The following is a 25,023-nucleotide window of genomic DNA, read 5'->3' as shown; positions in this document are numbered from 1 at the left end:
CTATTATTCCTTGTGCAGTGAAATTAGCTTTTTTTCAAGCTTTGTAAGCTTCAGGATTCCTTCTGTGTTGTGTCGTAATACCCTCTTCTGGTTGATTCAAAACATGATTTATACCTTTTAGGGCATTTCGCTCTTCCAGTACATACCATATTTTACGACTCTAGATGTCGTAATTGTCACTGTTAAATTTTCACCTTTGTTTAAGTCAGCAATGATACTTTTTTATGTCATGTTTGTTATTGAGATATGTTAAGGCAAGAATTTTTAATCAATTATGCATGCGACATACACATTCAAGCAAATCAATTCTCATAAAGATTTTATATTTAATGTTAAATCGAAAAGACACGTATGCATCCAATCATCATCTACAAACTAAATATTTAACCAAAATTCAAATTTAATTTCTTAATGTGTATACTAATATAGTAAAGACTTTAATAGCAAAGATTTTTAAGTCTAATAACATAAATTGAGGAAAAACAAACTACATAATTCATATATTGAAAAACAATAAGCAATAACAAATTACAAGTCATTCAAAGACTAAAATCCTCCCACAAGTCATCAAGACAACAAATATACACCCTAAAAGGCTAATTGGGTCAAATTTCATGCCCCAAGGTTCACAGAGAGCGTCTGTTAAATAAGCTAAGGCTTTCCAATCTGAAATTCCCTTATAATCAACTAGTTCAACCCATTTTATTTCAAAAGGTGAATAAAATCACGTGCTGAAATATTAAGGGACATCTTCAAAGACTCAAACTCTTTAACTTTTTTCTCTTTTTCCCTTCGAATGGCCTTTTCAATCCTTAACAGATTTTGTGTCACCCTTGGGACACCAATTCATATGATTTCATGTCCTCAGAAACATGTCCTACGATGACTTGATCTTCTACCTTGTCCTTTTGCTCGACTTTGAGAACTCCCACTTGGAGTAATTTGAGCATGTTCCCGTTCAGCCATATCTCTCAAATAAGAACAAAATGGAAATATGATTAATATCATTTAATGCGACAACGTATGTCACAAATTTCACGCAGAAGACAAGGAATTGCTTAAGGAACATAAGGACTAAACGAATTTATTGAGACCAATTTTAATGCACATAATTAAAATCATAATTTAGTCAAAATAATTGGTCAATAATTAGATTTTATACATGCATACATACACACACACACATATATATATATAAATTAATAATTATCAAAGTCAAAAAAAAAAAAAAATTACTGCACAAAATTAAATTATAGATCTGCCATAGTCATAAATAATTTTCCTCAAATATTAAAGTAAGAGGTACTATTAATTATCCAAGTACAAGTAATAAGTTTTTGCATACAAAAAAAACTTGTACAACCTATTGCAAATTAATTTCAATGGTAAGCAAAATTAATAGTAACTACTCTTTCATATGAATAAATATTTAATTTAAACATGCTCTTTCCAAGAAGTAAAGTATCAATACTACTTGATTTTGTCTTTATTTATAAAAGAACAAAATAGTACTAATACTTTTTAAGGAACAACTTTTGAGGAAATAAGGGAAAAGAGACTTTTTCAAAACCCATAAAAGAACATTACTTAATTTATTTATTTTTATAAAAATGTGGCAACCAAGACTTTTGGGCCTTAGTTACTATAAGTAGGTCATATATCATCTCAAGAAACAAAAAACTTCATTAAAAAAGAACCCTACCCACAATTTTTTTCTTATCATTTAGAGAACATTAGATAACATCAGATATGTTGGAACAAAATTATCGACCCCTTTCTTTTTATTTTGCACAAGAAATCAGATTTTCAACATTTCTACTTCTCTAGAAATTCATGAAAGAAAAAAAAACCCGAATTCACGGGACGCAGACAACGTATCTGATTCAAAATAAAAAAGACACAATAATGGGTTCTAATTTTCAATCAATATATGTTCTCCTATGCTTTTTAACAAGTGAGTAACATGTACTCTCTGATTTATTTTACGAGTTTTCTTGCAAAATATTTGACAGATATTATTAACAATCATCTTATAACAACAAATTACAAGAAACAATATTCAAACAGAGAGCAAAACAACCTGGCTCTGATACCATTTGTTAAGTATATAAAGCGAAATCAACGAGTTGTGTACCTTATACTTTGCAGCGGAAGTCGTTGACTTTGCTACTTTAACAGGATTGCTCCAAAGTCCCACTTTGAATCACTAAGAAACAAAGTTTGATTCACAAACCAAAATATCTATCTTCAGACAAAAAAAGTTTTTTTTTCTTCTTCTAATTTGTGTTATCTTTTTATTGTTTATTTTTACATTGTTTTTTTCTTCTTTGACTGTAAATGAATAAATCCTTTTATCAAGAGGGGTTGGGAAGTTTTTCAGTTTAATAATTGTTCCCCCTTCTTTTTCAAATAAGAGATAATTAGTTCTTATCCTTTATCAGACAACTTCTTGGATTGAATCAAATCGGTCAACATGGGCGACCCACGATCCAAAACTTACAAATATTTTGAGAGAATTATATGATGGTTGTTAGTGGAAATGTTAATGGTAATTGTGGATGCCTACTCCAACCAATCGATTTGGTAATTGATGATGATGATTGTGGATACATAGTAATTGGTGATGATTGTGGATATATAATAACGGGTGGTGATAATGGTTAATAATATGTAGTTGTTATGAATTGTAGTTGTGGTGGTGGTTGATGGTAATTAGCTAGTGGCGACAACGAAATAACTAAAGTTGGCTACATATGATAACTTATATTGATGGTGATGATTAAAAGCAGTGATAAGTGATACATGGTTGTTGATAGTGTTGTTGTTATTATAATGTTGGTTAATGGTTGTGATCATATATAACTGAGGATTTATTGTAGAGACTATTGATTTTGATGATTGATGACGACGATGATTGTGGTTGTAGATATGGACGATAATAGTTGATAATGACAGGAGGCAACGATTAACAATGAAATGGATAGAGTAGTGGTGAACCATTTTTACAAAAGTTCTTAAATGAATAACATCTTGAACATGTTAGGACTTTGTTACATATCTTAATTATTTTTTTATTTATTCAGATCCAATACATTATTGTAGGACAAAATTAAAAGAATTTAATTAGGGTGTGTGCATTCGATTTGATTTTGTATTTGTTGGTTTCGATTTTTCGATTATTGATTTTGTAAACGTGCAACTCAGTTCGAGCTAAAATAAATTTGGTTTGATTCTATTTTCTTTTAGATTTGTTTTTTTTTCAAATCGTTTATTCGATTATTTTAATAATTAATAACATAATCAAAATTATATTTGCATATTGAAAAAAACTTAAATACAAGGAGAAGTTATTTTAAAGAAAATAAAAATTGACCTAGTTGGGTCTTTATTATATAAGTAAAATTAGAAATCCACAACTACGTTCACTGGCCCAAAAGTGCAAGGCGTAGTAATAATATTGAATCAATTAAATATACTTTCTTATCTACATCGCAAATAAAATATTAAAACACAATACTTAAAAATATATCAATAAATATTCAAACATAAAATATAATAATTCGATTGTTTTGATTATCCAGTTTTTATTCTTTTTAAATTCGAAACCAAATAAAAAAATAATCCAAATTAAAATTCGATTTGATTTGATATTTTGATTTAATCTGAATAATGCACATCCATACATTTAATAATTAAAATTCAGACCTAAAAGATAAACTCATTTAATAGCTGAGATTTAAATGCTTAAGATTTAAAGTATCTTTATTAAAAACAAACAAACGAGATTTTACACTTTCTATGTGGTGAAAATCTTACACATGTTTTATTCTTATGTTTCAAAACCAAACAAGTCAAAGCCTTATATAATGAAACTCATACACAAGGAAACACTTATCTAATTAAATTGCAATCGAAAAGAGGTTCATCAGATCGATAAGGTTATGCAACTTGTTGGCTCGAATGGTGTTGCTCCTTCGCGGTGGAGGTTGTCCTTTTAGAAATGCTCTAAAAAGAGTAAGAGCTTGTGAAGGAGAAGTATAAGGAACTTCATGAGCTGCACCTCTAACTGTAGCAAATGTTAAATATGTTACATTTTTGCCTTCTCTTACCCCTCCATATGATTGACTCCATCCTCCAATCTGCAAATTGATCAACAAATTATATATACACATGTTTTCGTTGTTCGATCCCAAAATGTGCTCAGTCTAATAATTTAAGCTTTTAGATGAGGAGGTCATACACTTTTAATTGGTATCAGAGCAAGAAGAGCTCCTGAGATCGAATTCAACTAATAAAAAATGTGTTCTCTCTAACAACTTAATGTTTTAAAAGAGATGGGTCACACACTTCAACAGTTATAAATAAATGTTTTTAAGATTCTTTTTGTGGTATGATCCAAAACTGAAAACAGTTGATGTATTCACATACCTGCAAGTCATCATACCAAGGACCATATTTGTCTAAAGCAACTAGCTTTAAATCTCTAGCAAGTAGTTTAGCAATTTTCCTAGTTTGGGTCACTGGGATTTTTGTATCTTGGTCTCCACTGGAAAAAAACAAAACATACACAATCTCATTAAGAGTAGCATCAATAACAAAGTTTTAAAAGTACCAAGACTAAATATATACTAGTTCTTTACGAAGGAAAATGACCAAAAATACATCTGAACTATTTAAAATATGTAAAATTTACTCTCGGTTACACTTTTGGCACAAAAATATCCTCACCGTTACTCAACTAAATTGGAGGGTCATTTGAGCTAGTTGACTAACAACAAGGGCACCTTTTTTCTAAAAACGTAGCAGGGTAAAGTTGACCTATTTAGAATATTTTGGATATTTTTTCCCTTTTCCCTTTTTACAGGGCATGAACACACTCAAAGTTGGCCTCAGCTGACAAGTAAGCACTTTAACTTTGAAAATGTACATCTAGATACCTCAACTTGATCTCAACTGACAATTTAACTATCAAACTTATCCTCACAGTATCTTGTGGACCTCTGACACTGACATGGCACATAAATTTTGGAGATGTCTATATAATTATTTTGTAACTTGTGGAAGAGTGGAGATAAGTGCAGACTCAAAGTTGGAGTGTTTACTTGTCAGGTGAGCCGAGTTTGAGTGTCAGTTTAGTATTATGTCTTTTTACAATTGTCGTGATCAGAGGATAGTAACTTCAAATGTAGTAATGAACTAACCTGTAAAGCAGAACTTGGATATTCTCTTTTAGTATATTTGACAATAGAGGTATAACATTTATGGCTAAATCACCTCTTTGATACTGAAGGTGCCTGCAATTTTTTGAGATATTAACATACAGACTTGTTTAAACATATGTTCTGTCTAACAGCTTAAGCTTTTAAATATAGAAATGCACACGCTTCAAAACGCGATAGAAAGTAAAAGGGGGAGAGAACTGACCCCAAACAAAAATCCCAGGCATATGGCAGGTGAGTGGTGTTAGCATGTAGTGCCTTTTGAACTTCTGGTTTGTTAAGGTACATATATATCCTATCAGTAAGGCATGGATCACCAGATTTTCGCACGTCCTGTCAAAAGAACAGCTGCAATGAGTTAGTTCCAACTGCGAAGAAAGTTGAGAGAAAAGATTCAAAATTACACCTTTTCATGTATTGTGGCAAGTTTTCCAAGGACTCCTAGTTGTCCTGCTGCACCAGAAGATACACATATTGGCGCGAGCAGATCGCCCATATCTGTATCACTTCCCATCTCCTCATTCGTGAGTTCCCACACTTCCGAGCAGTCGTTAGACATATTATTATGTATTGATTCCAACAACAACCTCGTTTCGTTACAGATTGTTCTTTTCATAGTAAGCAGTTCATCAGAAATTGCACCATGTGACCATAGATATTCGGAAGACTTAACGCTTATTTCAAGATCTAGTAGTGGATTCCCCAGCTGCAAAAGTCATTGGATAAAGCAAAGATTTGAATATAAAACGATTAATCAACAAATAGTTCAAGGGTAATGTGAACATTACTGCAATTGATTTAAGTTTGATTGGTTTAACATTAGGCTTTCTGTTGTAATCAATCAGCAATATTGTAAGCTGTGGAATATAGTGACCTAAAAAAAAAAAAAAACAGAACAGTTAACGAATCTTTGCAACCGAAAGAACAAAATGGACATAGGCGAGTTAAGTCTTCTGTTGCTCGGACTCTTCAAAAATGTCAACATTGTCTGTCGGATCCTCTAAATGTGTACTACTTTTGGAGGATCTGACACGGGTGTGACAAGTTTTCGGAGAGTCTGAGCAACATAAAAGTTCAGATATATTACCTGCATAACTTTCACCAGCTAAGAATAATTCCGAGTTCTTATATTCGGGGAATTTCTCTAACCAGTTGAGTATAAATTGGAGATTCTCCTTTGCTATATAAAAGATTAAAAAGGTGCAAAATCAGACATTTCAATTGCATTTTAGTACCAAATATTATTAGCTATTTCTGGAAAAGTGGTGTACCTGTTGCAACATCATCCCAATTGGTGTAGTCTGAGCTTGTATTCGAGTATGAAAATCCTACTCTAATCGGGGACTCAATGTATAACATGTTCGATTCTGTTTCGTATTATACCAATCAAAATCGGTCATTGTTATCTGATTTTCAAGGTAATGAAATCTTTTCAATATGAGCATTCAAGATAACAACAACAACAAATCCAGTATAGTCCCAAAAGCGGGGTTTGGGCAGGGCCGAGTGTACGTAGACCTTACCACTACCACGAGGAGGTAGAGAGGTTGTTTTCGGAAGACTCTCAGCTCAAATAACGAACATCAGAGCAGCTAACAGAAGTAAAGAGGACATAGAATATAATAAGGAAATCATAATCTAACATACCAAAGAGGGGAAACATATCCAACTAATGTGATAACTGAAGCACAGTAAGTAAATAACAAAGTATAACAAAAGTCGTAAGATAGGCCAACTATAAGACAAATGCTACTACTACTGGTAAATAAATAAGAATCGAGAAACAGATACAATGCACCAATCTATCCTGCTAGGAAATAAGACAACGCTCAACTACCTACTAACTTTCTACCCTAAAAAAATAAATAAAGAAACATTACCTAAATTCCAAGAATACTTGTTTTTGATTAGTCTCCCATCTTTCCCTGGCTGAAAAGGACCATGTTCCTTAAAAGCACCAAACCCCACAGATGAACAACCAGGGCCTAACATAATGGATTCAATCAATATCAAATGAAAATCAAGGTCAATAGAGAAGTGGTATATAATATTATATAGCTCGGACTCTCCAAAAATGTTGTTGTTTCTGTGTCAAATCCGACACACATATCGATATTTTTGAAGAGTCTGAGCAACATAGGAGATATGTACCTCCATTGAGCCAGAGAGTAAGGGGAAGTGATGTTGCATTTTCTGAATCCGCTTCGACAAAATAATAAAAGAGAGATCTACCATGTTGAGAATTTGTAACAATATAACCAGAGTATTGTTTGAAGAATATATTTGGAGGTTGTCCAGGAAGAGAAGTTATGAGCTCACAACTTGATTTGTAGAACAACAAGTAAGAAAAAAAGATACACAGCCATGGAACCATTTTCAGATGGAATAAAAAAAGAAGTGAACTTGAGTGTATCAAGTGTCAACAAGTTGAAGTACAATAAGTGTACATTAATATTAAATTATTTTAATTTATTGATTGGAAAGTAGGCCATGAAGATTTAAATATTACATCAATGTTTAAATATTGTTATACTACTACCAAGAAAGATAATTTTTTGACCAACTTCAAAGAAAGGTGTTCAAAAGCTTAACTATGTTTTTTCTGTTACAAAATTGGCACACATAATTTGCTCTTGTTTTCCAGCTTAGCTAATGGAATTGTAACAAAAAATTTAAAAGAACAAATAATTGTTACCCCTCAAGACTTTTGTTTAAAGAAGACACTTGACTTTTGCGGTGTTCTATTACCTTCAAATAATTTTGAATAGTATTAGTATATTCTTTTTCGGTCACCTGACATAGAGAGTGTGTGCACTCTCTTAAATAGCATGATAAGTTAAAAAATGATTAATTTTCCTCTTCTTTTTTTTGGTTATTTCAACTGTTTTTTCATTTCTTTCTTCTTCAAAAGTCTCTTGCCACCATTTCTTCATCTTCGTCGGACCCACCACCTCACTTCCAATGCTACCATTTTTGTCACAACTCCACCCACCTTCTATTATTATTATCACTTTTAACTCTTCAACTTCAAAATTTTCCTCACATTTCAAACAATTTTGTGAAATTCATTAGATTTTAAGATGATTAAGAGACATCACATTCTGTTATGAACGGGCCAGAATGTGAAAAAAAGCTGGATATATGCCTCTCAACCTAAATATATTTTGTTTTTTTCAACTGAAACAGAATTTACATCAATACAATATATTAATGTTTAAACGTGTAATCAAATTCAAACATTTTGAATTTAATAAAAACAAAAGATTCCACGAGCCAAAAGAGATTCATCAGATCGATATAATAGAATTACACAGCTACATCGCTGCAATGGCGCTGCTCTTTCGTGGTGGAGGATATCCTCTCAAAAATGCTCTAAAAAGAGTTAGAGCTTGTGAAGGAGAAGTATAAGGCACTTCATGAGCTGCACCTCTAACTGTAGCAAATGTTAAATATGTTACATTTTTGCCTTCTCTTACCCCTCCATATGATTGACTCCATCCTCCAATCTGCAAATTATATATACACATGTTTTCATTGTTCGATCCCAACAACGTAAACAATGCCGGACGCAAGATTTTCATTCAGGAGTGCAAAATATGAAGAAGTAAATACGGTGTCCGCTAAAATTTAACAAATTGAAACTACAAAATGAGGAATTGAGCACGCAACCTCAATGACATGTCAAACTTGAAACCCTGGACCATTATTGGGCTACACCTCTCAATTGTACTAAGGAGGTTCATTTAATGTTATATTCGTAAAATATTCAAATTTGGCCTTATATATACAATGTAATTTTTTTGCTCATGGGGTTCGGGTGAACCCCCTCACTCCCACGTAGATCCGCCCCTACGTAGAGAGGAATACAAGATTTAGAATTAATAGGTTTGAAGCAAGTGCTTTTATTATTAAGGGAAAGAGCTCAGCTATATATGACTTAGAGCAAATTTACCATCCATTTAAGAAGTGTCTTGGTTTTTATCCTCGTTGTTATCAAATTATGGCTCAATTTCGCCGTTGTAGGCGAACGACATAACACAAGGGATAAATGTAGATTATTCATAAGTTCAAGGGCAACTCAGAATCATTCGTAAAGTTCAAATGCACACTATTTTACTTCTCTCCTACCTAGAATCACATAATATTTTGATTTTAACATTAAAAATCTCCTACAATTTATCATAACAACTAGTCCAATTTGATTTTGGATAAATCAAGAAATAAACATTGAAAGACAATAATTTTAAATCATTATGAAGTTAGGATTAAAGAAAAAGAAGAGTCTACACGTTCAATTAATTGAAAACGAGACACTTATTTTAAAGAAAGGTAAATTTGCTCTAAATTATGTAGTTTAGAGCTAAATTCGGACCTTTGCCATAAAAAAAAAAAAAAGATAAATTGATGCACTAAGCTCACGTTATGAACATACCTGCAAGCCATCATACCAAGGACCATATTTGTCTAAAGCAACTAGCTTTAAATCTTGAGCAAGTAGTTTAGCAATTTTCCTAGTTTGGGTAAGTGGGAGTATTGAATCTTGATCTCCACTGGGACAAAAAAAAAGAAAACATACACAATCTTACTAGACTAGTAATTTTTAACAAAACCAAAAGGCATAATACATAAAAGGCCCCTTCATTTGGCCTTAACTGGCAATTATACCCTCCAACTTTGAGTGTGTACAAGTAGACACTTAAATTTGTATATAGTTGAACAAGTAGACACACACGCCCTACGAGGCGTACTACATCACAATTTGCAGTCCTTCGTGTGTGTCTACTTGTTCAACTTTGTATAAGTTTAAGTGTCTACTTGTGCACATCCAAAGTTGGAGTACACAAAAGCTAGTTGAGGCCAAGTTAAAGAACACGCTTATGTATTATGTCAAATCAAAAGTACCTTATACTAATAACTTCAGTTTCAGTACTAATAAACTAACCTGAAAAGCAGAATTGGGATATGCTGTTTTAGAATATTTGACAGCAGAGGTATAATGTCTGTAGCTACATCTTCCATCTTATACTGAAGGGGTCTGAAAATGCACATTCGCTAATTTAAGCTTTTAGATAAAGCGTGATACATTACTTCAAGAGAAAGTAAAAAGAAAGGAAGGAGAGAAAACCAACCCCGAACAAACCTCCCATGAATATGGCAGGTTAGTGGTGTTAGCATGTAGTGCCTTTTGAACTTCTGGCTTGTTAAGATACAAATTTATCCATTCTTTAAGACATGGATCAGCAACTTTTCCGACTTTCTTATCAAACTGTCGAAAGAATATAGCTCCAACAAGTTAGCTCCTAAACACATATAGTTCGCGTGGAACTTAGATTGCATATATACCTTTTCGTGTACTGTGGCGAGGTTTCCAAGGGCCTTTAGCTGTCCTGCTGCACTAGAAGATACACATTTTGGCAAGAGTATATCATACCTAACTATATCATTTCCCATCTCTTCCGTTTTGTGTTCCATCACTTTTGCACATTCGTTAGATGTCTCATTATGTGTATACTCAATCATGAACTTTGTTTCATTACAGATTGTTTTGTGCATATCAAGAAGTTCATCAGAAATGACACCGTGTGCCCATAAATATTCAGCAGACTTCACGCTTATATCAATATCTAGGAGTGGATTCCCTAGCTGCAAATTCATTGGATTAAGTGAAAATTTGAATGTGAAACAAATAGTTCATCTAGGTAACGTAAAGTAAACATTACTGCGATTGATTTAAGCTTGATCGGTTTAACATTAGGCGTTCTGTTGTAATCAAGCAGCAATACTGCAAACTGTGGTATATAATGACCTAATTAAGAACAAAAAAATGTTAGTTGAACAAATCTAATTGAGAATATATACACAACTAAAGGAACATTTGAGATGCGTTAACCTGCATAACTCTCCCCGGTTAAGTACACATCCGAGTTTCTATATCGAGGGAACTTCTTGAACCATTTGAGGATGAATTGGAGATTTTCCTTAGCTGTAAAATCAAACACTTCAATTGCTTTGACTACGAAAATCCTATTCGAGGAAATATGGTTTACCTGTTGCTGTATCATCCCAATTGATGTGGTCTGAGCTTGTATTTGAGTACGAAAATCCTACTCCAATCGGGGAGTCCACATATAACATGTTTGATTCTGTTTCGTGTTATAGCAATCAAAATCAGTCATTGTTATCCGATTTTCATGTAATAAAAAAATCTTTCGAATATGATCAATCAAGAAACATTACCCAAATTCCAAGAAAAGTTGTTTTTGATTAGGCTCCCATCTTTCCCTGGACGAAAAGGACCATGTTCCATAAAAGCACCATAACCCACAGATGAACAACCAGGGCCTATGATATTGGATTTTCAACCAAAATAATATCTTCTCAGTTCAATTCTTCAAATGAAAATCAAGGTCTGTAGAGAAAGTGCTATATTTCTCAAAAATGTTGTTATATCCGTGTCGGATTCTCCAGAAATGCACTATTTTAGAGAATCTCTCACACAAAGTTGTTAGGACTGAAATAATCAAGTGTCATGCGGAAAGCACCATAAATAAGAAGACAAATGAAAAATATATCAAAAGATGTACAAATATTTAACATGGTTCGATCAATCAACATAATCCACAAGAGGATATAAGCAATTCACTAATATAAAAGAGAGTACAAAAAATTCCAAGGAAATAATCTCACAAAATCCACTCAGAACAAAAAGATGTTCACACAAGTGACAACATAATACTTGTGTGTCACAAATTTTCCTAAATAACTCTCAAAACCCTTAAGACTACTTATGGATGCTGCCAAATTAGAAGACAGAGTCATTAACTTTTTTCCTACAAGAGAAAGTAATACACAAATATGGAAAGATTGTGTTTTCCTTTTAGTAAAAGGAGAGGAAAACTCAGAAATTCAGGACAAACACCCAACACGAACAACACAGAAGAAGTGTACGTACCTCCATTGAGCCAGAGAGTAAGGGGAAGTGATGCTGCATTTTCTGAATCTGCTTCGACAAAATAATAAAAGAGAGATCTACCATGTTGAGAATTTGTAACAATATAACCAGAGTATTGTTTGAAGAATATATTTGGAGGTTGTCCAGGAAGAGAAGTTATGAGCTCACAACTTGATTTGTAGAACAACAAGTAAGAAACAAAGATACACAACCATGGAGCCATTTTCAGATGTAATGATAATAAGCATAAATTGTTATGACTTCGATATAAAGATTGATATCTAATTATTTAAGTAATTATACAGAAGGCCATATGGATTAATTAATTAATTAATAAATAGTACATCACACTGACATAAAATAATTCATGGCAGATATGATTCAATTATTTAATAGCCAATGAAGCCTTGGTCATAAAGGCGAGATGATAGAGCTAATTAATACACTTCATCGAAAAATTACACTATAATTAAAATTATTCATTTTATATATATAGTTGATGTTAAACGTGTGTTTGGTAGGAAGGAAAGTGTCTCATGTTTGGTTGGTTTAAAAGTTTTGGAAAATGTTTTTAAATTAATTTATTTTTTCTAAAATTTAAGATAAATGACTTTCCTTCAAAAATTAAGGAAAACATTTTTCAAAACTCTCCTCCAACCTCAAATTACAATTTTTTTTCTTACCCCGACCCTTCCCATTCAAAAAATAAAAAAATTAAAATTTTATTTTCCAAAAATAATTCAAATTCTAAAATTTACTCCTCCCAACCCTTGACTTCCCCTACCCGAAAAAAACAATAATTAAAAGTTTGTTTTTGAAAAGATTTAAAAATTTCATTAACTCATAGCTACCCCACTCCCTCCCTAAAAATCAATTTTAATTTTTTGTTTTTTAAAGAAAAATAAAAATTGACCTAGTTGGGTCTTTATTATATAAGTAAAATTAGAAATCCACAACTACGTTCACTGGCCCAAAAGTGCAAGGCGTAGTAATAATATTGAATCAATTAAATATACTTTCTTATCTACATCGCCAATAAAATATTAAAACACAATACTTAAAAGTGTATCAATAAATATTCAAACATAAAATATAATAATTCAATTGTTTTGATTATCCAGTTTTTATTTTTATTTAAATTCGAAACCAAATCAAAAAAATTAAAAAAATAAAATCTTAATTCAAAATTAAACAAAAAAATAATTAACCAAAAAAACAATCCAAATTAAAATTCGATTTGATTTGATTTTTCGATTTAATCTGAATAATGCACATCCCTACATTTAATAATTAAAATTCAGACCTAAAAGATAAACTCATTTAATAACTGAGATTCAAATGCTTAAGATTTAAAGTATCTTTATTAAATACAAACAAACAAGATTTTACACTTTCTATGTGGTAAAAATCTTACACAAATGTTTTATTCTTATTTTTCAAAACCAAACAAGTTAAAGCCTTATATAATGAAACTCATACACAAGGAAACACTTATCTAATTAAATTGCAATCGAAAAGAGGTTCATCATATCGATAGGGTTATGCAACTTGTTGGCTCGAATGGTGTTGTTCCTTCGCGATGGAGGTTGTCCTTTCAGAAATGCTCTAAAAAGAGTAAGAGCTTGTGAAGGAGAAGTATAAGGAACTTCATGAGCTGCACCTCTAACTGTAGCAAATGTTAAATATGTTACATTTTTGCCTTCTATTACCCCTCCATATGATTGACTCCATCCTCCAATCTGCAAATTGATCAACAAATTATATATACACATGTTTTCGTTGTTCGATTCCAAAATGTGCTCAGTCTAATAGTTTAAGCTTTTAGATGAGGAGGTGATACACTTTTAATTGGTATCTGAGCAGGCAGAGCTCCTGAGATCGAATTCAAATAATAAAAAGTGTGTTCTCTGTAACAGCTTAATCTTTTAGAAGAGATGGTCACACACTACAGTTATAAATAAATGTTTTTAAGATTATTTTTGTTGTATGATCCAAAACTGAAAACAGTGGATGTATTCACATACCTGCATGTCATCATACCAAGGACCATATTTGTCTAAAGCAACTAGCTTTAAATCTCTTGCAAGTAGTTTAGCAATTTTCCTAGTTTGGGTCAGTGGGATTTTTGTATCTTGGTCTCCACTGGAAAAAAAACAAAACATACCCAATCTCATTAAGAGTAGCATCAATAACAAAGTTTTAAAAGTACCAAGACTAAATATATACTAGTTCTTTACGAAGGAAAATGACCAAAAATACCTCTGAACTATTTAAAATATGTAAAAGTTACTCTCGGTTACACTTTTGGCACAAAAAAATCCTCACCAGTACTCAACTAAATTGGAGGGTCATTTGAGCTAGTTGACTAACAACAAGGGCACTTTTTTGCTAAACACGTAGCAGGGTAAAGTTGACCTATTTAGAATATTTTGGATATTTTTTCCCTTTTCCCTTTTTACGGGGCTTGAATACACTCAAAGTTGGCCTCAACTGACAAGTAAGCACTTTAACTTTGAAAATGCACATCTAGATGCCTCAACTTGATCTCAACTGACAATTTAACTATCAAACTTATCCTCACAGTATCTTGTGGACCTCAAGACACATAAATTTTGGAGATGTCTATATAATTATTTTGTAAGTTGTGGCAGAGTGGAGACAAGTGCAGACTCAAAGTTGGAGTGTTTACAAGTTTGAGTGTCAGTTTAGTATTATGTCTTTTTACAATTGTCATGATCAGAGGAAATTTGATTATAGTAACTTCAGTAATGAACTAACCTGTAAAGCAGAACTTGGATATTCTCTTTTAGTATATTTGACAATAGAGGTATAACATTTATGGCTAAATCACCTCTTTGATACTGAAGGTGCCTGCAATTTTTTGAGATATTAATATACAGACTTATTTAAACGTATGTTCTGTCTAACAGTTTAAGCTTTTAAATAAGAAGATACAAATGCTTCAGAACACGAAAGAAAGTAAAAAGCGGAAAGAACTAACCCCAAACAAAAATCCCAGGCATATGGCAGGTGAGTGGTGTTGGCATGTAGTGCCTTTTGAACTTCTGGCTTGTTAAGGTACATATTTATCCTATCAGTAAGGCATGGATCGCCAATTTTTCTCACATCCTGTCAAAAGAACAACTGCAACGAGTTAGTTCCAACTGCGAAGAAAGTTAAGAGAAAATATTCAAATTTACACCTTTTTGTGTATTGTGGCAAGTGTTCCAAGGACTCCTAGTTGTCCTGCTGCACCAGAAGATACACATATTGGCGCGAGCAGATCGCCCATATCTGTATCACTTCCCATCTCCTCATTCGTGAGTTCCCACACTTCTGAGCACTCATTAGACATATTATTATGTATTGATTCCAACAACAACCTCGTTTCGTTACAGATTGTTCTTTTCATAGTAAGTAGTTCATCAGAAATTGCACCATGTGACCATAGATATTCGGAAGACTTAACGCTTATTTCAAGATCTAGTAGTGGATTCCCCAGCTGCAAAAGTCATTGGATAAAGCGAAGATTTGAATATAAAACGATTAATCAACAAATAGTTCAAGGGTAATGTGAACATTACTGCAATTGATTTAAGCTTGATTGGTTTAACATTAGGCTTTCTGTTGTAATCAAGCAGCAATATTGTAAGCTGTGGAATATAGTGACCTAAAAAAAACAAAAACAGAACAGTTAACGAATCTTTGCAACCGAAAGAACAAAATGGACATAGGCGAGTTAAGTCTTCTGTTGCTCGGACTCTTCAAAAATGTCAACATTGTGTGTCGGATCCTCCAAATGGATCCTCTAAATGTGTATTACTTTTGGAGGATCTGACACGGGTGTGACAAGTTTTTGGAGAGTCTGAGCAACATAAAAGTTCATATATATTACCTGCATAACTTTCACCCGCTAAGAATAATTCCGAGTTCTTATATTCGGGGAATTTCTCTAACCAGTTGAGTATAAATTGGAGATTCTCCTTTGCTATATAAAAGATTAAAAAGGTGCAAAATCAGACATTTCAATTGCATTTTAGTACCAAATATTATTAGCTATTTCTGGAAAAGTGGTGTACCTGTTGCAACATCATCCCAATTGGTGTAGTCTGAGCTTGTATTCGAGTATGAAAATCCTACTCCAATCGGGGACTCAACGTATAACATGTTCGATTCTGTTTCGTGTTATAGCAATCGAAATCAGTCATTGTTATCCGATTATCAGGGTTATGAAATCTTTTCAACATGATCATTCAAGATAACAACAACAACAATCCTAGTATAGTCCCCAAAGCGTGGTCTGGGGAGGGTAGAGAGTACGTAGACTTTACCACTACTTAAAGGAGGTAGAGAGGTTGTTTCCGGAAGACTCTCAGCTCAAATAACGAACATCAGAGCAGCTAACAGAACAATACAGAAGTAAAGAGGACATAGAATATAATAAGGAGATCATAATCTAACATACCAAAGAGGGGCAACAACCATAACCAACTAATGTGATAACTGAAGCACAATAAATAAATAATGAGGTATAACAAAAGTCGTAAGATAGGCCAACTATAAGACAAATGCTACTACTACTGGTAAATAAATAAGAATCGAGAAACAGATATAATGCACCAATCTATCCTGGTAGGAAATGAGACAACGCTCAACTACCTACTAACTTTCTACTCTAAAAAAAAAAAAAACATTACCTAAATTCCAAGAATACTTGTTTTTGATTAGTCTCCCATCTTTCCCTGGCTGAAAAGGACCATGTTCCATAAAAGCACCAAACCCCACAGATGAACAACCAGGGCCTAACATAATGGATTCAATCAATATCAAATGAAAATCAAGGTCAATAGAGAAGTGGTATATAATATTATATAGCTCGGACTCTCCAAATATATTGTTGTATCTGTGTCAGATCCGACACACACATATCAATATTTTTGAAGAGTCTGAGCAACATAGGAGAAATGTACCTCCATTGAGCCAGAGAGTAAGGGGAAGTGATGTTGCATTTTCTGAATCCGCTTCGACAAAATAATAAAAGAGAGATCTACCATGTTGAGAATTTGTAATAATATAACCAGAGTATTGTTTGAAGATTATATTTGGAGGTTGTCCAGGAAGAGAAGTTATGAGCTCACAACTTGTTTTGTAGAACAAGAAAGAAGAAAAGATAGTGAAGATACACAACCATATTGGAACCATTTTCAGATGGAAAAAAAAGAAGTGAATTTGAGTGTGTCAAGTGTCAACAAGTTGAAGTACAATAATTGTACATTAACATTAAATTACTATAATTAATTGATTGGGAAGTAGGCCATGAGGATTAAAATATTACATCAATCTTTAAATATGAAACACTACTACCAAGAAGATTAAATCCTCACCTACTTCAAAGAAATGTGTTTCAATATATTGTGGTTTGCGCAATGGTCTAATTTTGCTATACGTTCAAAAATCTAGGCTAACTATGCTCTTACATCTTATCGTTATAAAATTGGCACACATTTGCTCTTATTTTACAGCTTATAAGCTAAGGGAACTGTTACAAAAAATTTAAAAGAACAAATAAATAGGACAAAGATCCAAAATTGCCCTTTATGGTTTGCAAATTATTCAAAATTGTTCCTTTTACTTGTTTACTTCGTGAGTTTTATGTTACGGATGTGTCTATTTGTTCAATTTTATACAAGGTTAAGTGTCTACTTGTGCACATTCAAAGTTCGATGACATAAATGTATATTGAAGTCAAGTTAAATGACACGTTTATGTATTGTTGGAAAAATAATTCTAGTATCTCAAAAAGAAATATTCATATTATTATCTATATTCATTATATTAGATGAGTGTTAATATCTTTCTAATCATCTTATAATTTAATATTCTCTTGGGTCAAAATATAGCTTCTGTTTTGATGCTTGATAAATTTTGGTGATTAAGAAGTACAAAAGTTGTCATTGGTGTTCGGTTAAAAAAGGTATGTGACAATACTTTATGTCTATGATTTTAATATATTTGTGTGTGGCAAACTGTCAATATACCCCTTAATGTTGATGTAGATTTTGGAGCAATGAGAATACCGCCAAGTAAAAATAAATTTGTTATTAAGCGGATGATAAAATTGTTGTGCTCATTTCTCGAGCGAATCGTGTGGTTAATATGTGAAAGTGAGAAATTGGGTGTTAGACTTTGGTGTTGTTACTAAAAACATTTTATGTTCTACACTCAAATTGGAGAAGAAGAAAAGTTTATATATGTTGGTGATTCTAGAAGTACTTAAGTTCTTAGAATAAAAATATTCTTCTTAATATTTCTGTAACACTTCGAAAATTTCTAAGTTAGGACCCAAACCATTTTTGAATTGCGTATAAGGTCGTACTGAGTGATTTTTAATTGTTCTTAGATTCTAAGGTCAATTCACTAGTGTGAGAATGATTCTGGATATCAATTAAGGTCACCAAAATCTCCTAGCACAAAGTTGAGTTGAAAGCTTCCTTACCAATTAAGTTTTGACTTAAGATTCTACTTAAGTCAGCTTCAAACAATCATATCTCTCAGCACATAAAGAATTAGGTGGTCCATGACTTATCAAATTAAAGAACTTTGAGTCCTTTTTCTAAGCCCACCAAGTTTGCTTCATTTAGAGTTCAGAGTAAAAAGATATGTCCATTTTAGTGAAGCCTCTTTTGGTAGATTAATTATTAAAATTTTGGGACTGATTTTCATTTTATTTTTGGAATGTTTTTTTTAAAACGGGTGGATTTTTTTAACTCCACAAATGATTTTAGAATTAGTTTTTTTTAAAAAAAAATTAATAACATGGCCTAATTATAACTGGCCACACATAAAAATAGTTTTGTAAAACAAGATAATGACATTTCTCAAACGGCAATGACATAGCTGAGCCAAACTTTTAGCAAATGTCATAAATGAGCCTTTTCTCAAAGTCCAATGGTATATTTGAGTCTTTTTTCCCTTTGAACAAAACCAAAAAAATACCTTATACTAATAACTTCATTTTTAGTACTAATAAACTAACCTGAAAAGCAGAATTAGGATATGCTGTTTTTGAATATTTGACAACATTGGTATAATGTCTATCGAGCAGTTCATCAGAAATGACACCGTGTACCCATAGATATTCAGCAGATTTTACACTTATTTCAATATCTAGGAGTGGATTCCCTAGCTGCAAATTCATTGGATTATGGGTGTGTTGGTACGAAAATGTTTTCTAATTTTTCCATGTTTGATTGGCTTAAATGTTTTTCAAATCAACTCATTTTCCTCAAATTTAAGGAAAATGACTTCCTTTCAAAACTCTAGGAAAATATTTTTCGAAAACTCATCTTTCAATATTTTTTTTCTTACCCTACCCCGGTACCCCGTACCCCACCCTCCCATCCAAAAATAAATAAATAAAAATTAAATTTCTTATTTTTTTAAATTTTAAATATATTTTTACCCATATCCCAAACCAACCCCCAGCCCCCCAAGTCTTCCCCGTCAATTTTTTTATAAGAAAAAAATAACTTTTGGAAAATATTTCAGATTTAAAAAAAAAATCATTTTTTACACCACCCCCATCCCTACACCCCCACCCCTGTCACCCCCTACTTAGGCCACCCCCTAAAAAAATCAAAAAATATTTTAAATTTTAAATTTTAAAAAAAATAATATTTTTCTAGGTCAAATCTCAAGGTCAGATTTTGGAACGGCCATCGAGGTCTTGTCCAAGTTTGGGTGCCAAGTTCGGGTTCTAGATCAATTAATGGGGTTGATTTTTGGATTAAAAATTATTTTCCTAAAGAGTATTTTCAACCAAAAATAAAAGATATTTTCTGGAAAATATTTTTCATTTACCAACCAAACATTAAAAAATCTACTCACCAACCAAATAGGAGAAAATAAGTTAAAAATCCACTTGTTTTTCAAGAAAATAATTTCTAGCAAAACATTTTTCTTCATACCAAACACACTCTAAGATCAATTATAATTCTTAGCATTTCTCTTGAAATTTTATTCTCGAATTTCACATATCTTTCAATTTCTATTTTTAATCTTCATAATTTCACCTCTACATTATTTTTCTTATTTATTCAAGTAACTCGACTCTTATCAATATTATACTACACAAATAAGGTAAAATTATGTTTACATAAATGTGTTAACTATTGGGTTTTTCTTGGTCAGTAAAGAAGATGAAGATGAATCCAATGAAATAAACAATTTTTTTTTGCTGAAAATTGAATGATGAACAACATGCCAAACAAACTTTGTTCCTTTCTACATTTCTTATACTACCAAACAAACTACTTTTTCCGTTTCAATTAATATCACAAGATTCAGAAGGTGACTCTGCTTCGTTTTCATCGTACTGCTCTTTTTAGAAAAAATTTACAATGGTAGAGATCCAACCAACAATAGTTGTGTGGGGCTCCATTCTTCTTTTGACACTTGGATGGTGGACCCATTTTTTTACTTTTTTACTATTCTTCTTCCACTCACTCTTCTTTTTGTTTTGTCTTAGACTTTAGTTCATATATGTGCAGTCATTATATAAACGAGCTATCAAATAATAAATTTGAATTAATTTAATTTTTGAAAAACGCTAATAATTAAGAAACTGGTATTTTTTTTTAGTTAATTTTTATACTATTAACAATATTGAATAATAAGATTATTTTTATTATTCAGTCATGAGAACGTTTTCATTTGACAAAAAATATTTATTAGTATTTTTATTAATTATATCAATTGTTTACTTATATAGTTGGGAGTTGGATATTTATTAGGACCTGTAAAAAGAATTTTTAAAAAATGTAAGAAAAGAGGAGTGAGTGGAAGAAGAATAGTAAAAAAGTAAAAAAATGGATCCACCATCCGAGTGTCAAAAGAAGAATGGAGTCTCACACAACTATTGTTGGTTGGGCCTCTGCCCTTGTAAAAATTTTCCTCTTTTTATATTCATCTAAGCTATATCATTCTTTCAGCAAAATTAAAAAAATATATATATTTTTAGCAGTGCAAAAGATTCAGATGTCTCTCAAATTCTTCAAACCCCTTTTTGATTCTTTCACATGGCCCCTACAAGAACTCAATGTTGAGCAATTTTTCTCCTGTTTTCTTGGTTTTTTATCTTTACTATGGTTCGTTTGGTGTTTCATTAGTAACTCAAACAAGGGATTGCCACCGGGGACTAAAGCTTTGCCTTTGATAGGTAATCTACATACTCTCAATCCTGAACTTCATACCTATTTTGCATCTCTGTCCCAAACTTATGGCCCCATTTGTAGACTCTGGCTTGGTAAAAAACTTGGGATTATTATTACTTCGCCTGCATTAGCTTGTGAGGTTCTTAAGGATAAAGATATCATTTTTGCTAACAGAGATGTCCCTGCTGCTGGAAGAGAAAATTCATATGGTGGCAATGATATACTTTGGAATCCTTATGGACCGAAATGGAGAATGTTGAGGAAGGTTTGTGTTCGCGATATGCTTAATTGTTCTGCTTTAGATTCTGTTTATTCACTAAGGAGAAGGGAGCTTAGACAATCGATCAATTACTTGTATAGTCAGAAGGGTTTACCCGTGAACGTTGGTGAACAGATGTTCTTAACTGTGCTTAATGTGATTACAAGCATGTTATGGGATGGCACAGTGAAGGGTGAAGAAAGAGCTAGTGTTGGAGCTGAGTTTAGGCATGTTGTGACTGAGATGGCTGAGCTGGTTAGTATTCCTAATCTTTCCGATTTTTACCCGGGCTTGGCTTGGTTTGATTTCCAGGGTGTTGTAAAGAAGATGAAGGTGTTGGTAAAGAGATTTGATAACATGATTGATCAAAGACAAAAATTGGATAGAAATGGTGTTGGCCAAGAAAACAAAGACTTTTTGCAAGTTTTGCTCAAGTTGAAAGATGAAACATATGCCAAAATGCCTCTCACCATGATTGAACTCAAAGCCTTACTTATGGTATGTTTATCAGTTGTGCATTCTACGAAATTCGTTTTTTTATCTTCAAATGAACCAAAAAGAAATCTTCCTCTCCCCAGTTATCACTGCATTATTATTGAGTAGCCAAGATTGCATTTGGCAGATATTTTCTTTTTTATATTATAAGGATCAAAATCATTGTGGCATATGGGAAATAAATTTCAGAAGAATCAGATTCGTAATTCATGTCCTGGGCTGTTGGCTGTGTGATATTAGACATAATAAGAGGATCGAATTTTAATAAAAGTTAAAATTATGATCATAAATGTATTGAAGAATTATTGTGGAAGATGTGTAATAAATATTAGATTCATATATTCATGTTCTGAAATGTTAGTTGATACCATGTTATTGGACTAACTTAAGGAAAGAGTCTGCGAATTTAGCATCAGATAATATGTGAAAACTTAACTGTGAATTAAGACTAAACGATTGTTGTACATGATAATAACTTCACAAATACTATGGACAGGATATGGTTGTCGGTAGAACTGGCTCAACCGCCAACACAGTTGAGTTTGCCATTGCTGAAATTATGCACAAACCCGATGTCCTGAGAAAACTACAACTAGAACTAGATATAGTGGTGGGAAAAGATAATATTGTGGAAGAGTCTCATATACAGCAATTACCATATCTTTATGCGGTGATGAAAGAAGTCTTGCGCATACATCCAGCTATTCTACTATTGGCGCCACATTGTCCTAGTGAAACATGTACTGTGGTAGGATACGTTGTTCCTAAAGGATCTTGTGTTTTCATAAACGTTTGGGCTATACAGAGAGATGCTTCTATTTGGAAAAATCCAACAGAGTTCCGTCCAGAGAGATTTTTGGACAATAAATGGGATTATAGTGGAAATGATTTGAACTATTTCCCATTTGGTTCTGGTAGAAGAATGTGTGCGGGGATAGCCATGGCAGAGAGGATGTTCATGTATTCATTGGCTTCGCTCATTCATTCTTTCGATTGGAAATTGCTCGAAGGAGAGACATTAGACCTTACAGAGAAGTTTGGCATTGCTTTGAAGAAGAAAATGCCTCTGGTGGCTATACCTATTCCAAGATTGTCTAATCCAACACTGTATGAGTAAGATAATAATGTATCTGCAGAGAGTCGTGTTCTATATGACGATTTTGTCTGTTGTATGACCATTTGAAATTGATTCAAAGCTTTCTATGCAGCAAAAGAAACCATTATCTTCTCTCTTCTCTCTTGGTGAAAGTTCTCTCAAAAACCATTGTTATGTGCTAATGTCTTTCAAAGAAAAATACTAATGAGCATTGAATAATTCTCCTAAGTTTCCTATTTATAGATAATGAGTGATGTTTTTCTTCTAATTATGACCAAAATAACGAAGTATCATGCGGAAGCTAACAAAGAAAACCAGGAAGACCATGAGTAAGAAGATAAATGAGAAATATGTCAAAAGAGACATAAATATTTAACGAGGTTCAGTCAATTGACCTAATCCACAAAAGGATATGAGTAATCCACTATATAAATAAAGATATAAAATATCGAGACAAATAACCTCACAAAATTAACTCAACTTAAAAAGAGGCTTACACAAGTGATAATGTACCACTTGTGTCTCACAAATTCTCCCTTTAAACAAAACTCTCAAAGCTCTTAGGACTACATTGTGGATGCCACCAAGTTAGAAGGAATGAGCCTCTTTTTATAGAACTAGTTTTGGGACGTGCTTGGCTCGTTTATTCCAAAAACTTAATCTAACATATAGTCAATGATAAATTTGATACAATATATTATGACTTTCTTTGCGCTATGAACTAAAAATGAAAACATACAAAAAAAAAAACTAAGTTATAGAGTCCTTTTAGGGCCCGTTTGGATTGGCTTAAAAATAGTAGTTTTTAAGTCAAAAATAAAAGGTCAAACTGAAATGACTTTTAAGTCAAAAAATAAAAAGTAAGAGGATACCTACTTTTGGTTTTTGACTTATTTAAGTCATTTTAAACTTATTTTAAGTCATTCTTGACCTTGCCAAACACCTCTCAACTTATTTTAAGTCATTTTTTTATTTTATTTTAAGTTATAACTTTCACATATAGCAAACATAAAAATCATATTTGTATGTTATAGCTATAGCTTGCATAATTGCGCTCCATAGCAAATTTTATATTTGCTATGGAACTTTTGATTTGTATAATTCGCTAGAAACATGCAGTTTTATAAAATTGTTCAGTTTTGTATAAATTCATTTATACATTGTAATTTGTATAACAAGATCTGTATTTGTATAATTATAAGTGTATAGGACAAAAATATATGTATTTGTATTTGTATATACACTTTTCTCTGGCTTTATACAAACACAAACGCATTTTATACATTTTATATCGAAATGTATAAAATGACTAATTGTATACCGAATCAGATGACCAAAAAATGGGATGTTTGCTGCGAATTACAATTAAAATAAACTATGGCTATAACATTTAATTTGAATTAATAGTTTGTTATTTCATACAATTTTCCCTTTTTTATATTTGTCAAACACTTCCAGAAGTCAAAAACTAACTTAAAAGTAGGTTTGACCAACTTTTAAGTCAATCCTAACACCCTCTAAGGGTGTGTTTGGTATGAAGGAAAATATTTTCCGAAAAATGTTTTCCAATTTTCCCATGTTTGGTTGAGTTAAATGTTTTGGAAAATATTTTTCAAATCAACTCATTTTCCTCAAATTTAAGGAAAATGACTTCCCTTCAAAACTTAAGGAAAACATTTTTCAAAACTCTCTTCCAACTTCAAATAGCCCTCCCAACCCCACCCCACCCCCCAAAAAAAAATAAAAAACTAAAGCTTGTTTTAAAAAAATATTTTTAACTTCAATTTTTT

The 25,023-nt window shown here is 32.3% G+C and overlaps 4 protein-coding genes across 4 annotated transcripts; 1 reads left to right on the top strand and 3 right to left on the bottom strand.

The window, feature by feature from the left end:
• Positions 1-3,744: 3,744 nt before the first annotated feature.
• LOC102605158 (serine carboxypeptidase-like 45) lies at positions 3,745-7,631 on the bottom strand. The gene is made up of 10 exons (XM_006363862.2): positions 7,371-7,631; positions 7,100-7,204; positions 6,491-6,586; positions 6,307-6,399; positions 6,008-6,093; positions 5,626-5,925; positions 5,425-5,552; positions 5,202-5,294; positions 4,429-4,546; positions 3,745-4,139 (listed from the first exon to the last, which is right to left on the bottom strand). The coding sequence occupies exons 1-10, from the start codon at positions 7,591-7,593 to the stop codon at positions 3,900-3,902; spliced, it is 1,482 nt and encodes a 493-aa protein (XP_006363924.1). The 5' UTR covers positions 7,594-7,631; the 3' UTR covers positions 3,745-3,899.
• A 742-nt stretch (positions 7,632-8,373) lies between these two features.
• Positions 8,374-12,422, bottom strand: LOC102604821 (serine carboxypeptidase-like 45). The gene is made up of 10 exons (XM_006363861.2): positions 12,172-12,422; positions 11,457-11,561; positions 11,267-11,362; positions 11,110-11,202; positions 10,940-11,025; positions 10,563-10,862; positions 10,349-10,485; positions 10,162-10,254; positions 9,652-9,769; positions 8,374-8,725 (listed from the first exon to the last, which is right to left on the bottom strand). Exons 1-10 carry the CDS (start codon positions 12,392-12,394, stop codon positions 8,534-8,536), a joined length of 1,443 nt encoding a protein of 480 aa, XP_006363923.1. The 5' UTR covers positions 12,395-12,422; the 3' UTR covers positions 8,374-8,533.
• Positions 12,423-13,504: 1,082 nt separating this feature from the next.
• LOC102604487 (serine carboxypeptidase-like 45) lies at positions 13,505-17,415 on the bottom strand. The gene is made up of 10 exons (XM_006363860.2): positions 17,142-17,415; positions 16,869-16,973; positions 16,251-16,346; positions 16,067-16,159; positions 15,756-15,841; positions 15,374-15,673; positions 15,173-15,300; positions 14,950-15,042; positions 14,196-14,313; positions 13,505-13,910 (listed from the first exon to the last, which is right to left on the bottom strand). Exons 1-10 carry the CDS (start codon positions 17,371-17,373, stop codon positions 13,671-13,673), a joined length of 1,491 nt encoding a protein of 496 aa, XP_006363922.1. The 5' UTR covers positions 17,374-17,415; the 3' UTR covers positions 13,505-13,670.
• A 3,792-nt stretch (positions 17,416-21,207) lies between these two features.
• LOC102580262 (flavonoid 3'-monooxygenase-like) lies at positions 21,208-23,351 on the top strand. Its single transcript, XM_006363873.2, has 2 exons — positions 21,208-22,140; positions 22,634-23,351. Exons 1-2 carry the CDS (start codon positions 21,208-21,210, stop codon positions 23,252-23,254), a joined length of 1,554 nt encoding a protein of 517 aa, XP_006363935.1. The 3' UTR covers positions 23,255-23,351.
• Positions 23,352-25,023: the final 1,672 nt, after the last annotated feature.

Source organism: Solanum tuberosum, unplaced genomic scaffold (genome assembly GCF_000226075.1).
Source record: "Solanum tuberosum cultivar DM 1-3 516 R44 unplaced genomic scaffold, SolTub_3.0 scf00467, whole genome shotgun sequence".
NCBI classification, from domain to species: Eukaryota; Viridiplantae; Streptophyta; class Magnoliopsida; order Solanales; family Solanaceae; genus Solanum; species Solanum tuberosum.
Note: the sequence above shows the minus strand (reverse complement) of the source record. Positions and strands in the feature narration are given on the sequence as shown.

Excerpts from the sequence above, each read along its gene's own strand:
- LOC102605158 (XM_006363862.2), bottom strand. The coding sequence starts at position 7,593 with ATGGTTCCATGGCTGTGTATCTTTTTTTCTTACTTGTTGTTCTACAAA. Across the intron at positions 6,587-7,099 it reads CAAGTATTCTTGGAATTTAG|AATCGAACATGTTATACATT; the intron begins GTAATGTTTCTT and ends AATACGAAACAG. Across the intron at positions 5,553-5,625 it reads TTGCCACAATACATGAAAAG|GACGTGCGAAAATCTGGTGA; the intron begins GTGTAATTTTGA and ends TTCTTTTGACAG.
- LOC102604821 (XM_006363861.2), bottom strand. The coding sequence starts at position 12,394 with ATGGCTCCATGGTTGTGTATCTTTGTTTCTTACTTGTTGTTCTACAAA. Across the intron at positions 10,486-10,562 it reads TCGCCACAGTACACGAAAAG|TTTGATAAGAAAGTCGGAAA; the intron begins GTATATATGCAA and ends TTCTTTCGACAG. Across the intron at positions 9,770-10,161 it reads ATCCCAATTCTGCTTTTCAG|TGGAGATCAAGATTCAATAC; the intron begins GTTAGTTTATTA and ends TTTTTGTCCCAG.
- LOC102604487 (XM_006363860.2), bottom strand. The coding sequence starts at position 17,373 with ATGGTTCCAATATGGTTGTGTATCTTCACTATCTTTTCTTCTTTCTTG. Across the intron at positions 16,347-16,868 it reads CAAGTATTCTTGGAATTTAG|AATCGAACATGTTATACGTT; the intron begins GTAATGTTTTTT and ends AACACGAAACAG. Across the intron at positions 15,842-16,066 it reads AGCGGGTGAAAGTTATGCAG|GTCACTATATTCCACAGCTT; the intron begins GTAATATATATG and ends TGTTTTTTTTAG.
- LOC102580262 (XM_006363873.2), top strand. The coding sequence starts at position 21,208 with ATGTCTCTCAAATTCTTCAAACCCCTTTTTGATTCTTTCACATGGCCC. Across the intron at positions 22,141-22,633 it reads AACTCAAAGCCTTACTTATG|GATATGGTTGTCGGTAGAAC; the intron begins GTATGTTTATCA and ends TACTATGGACAG.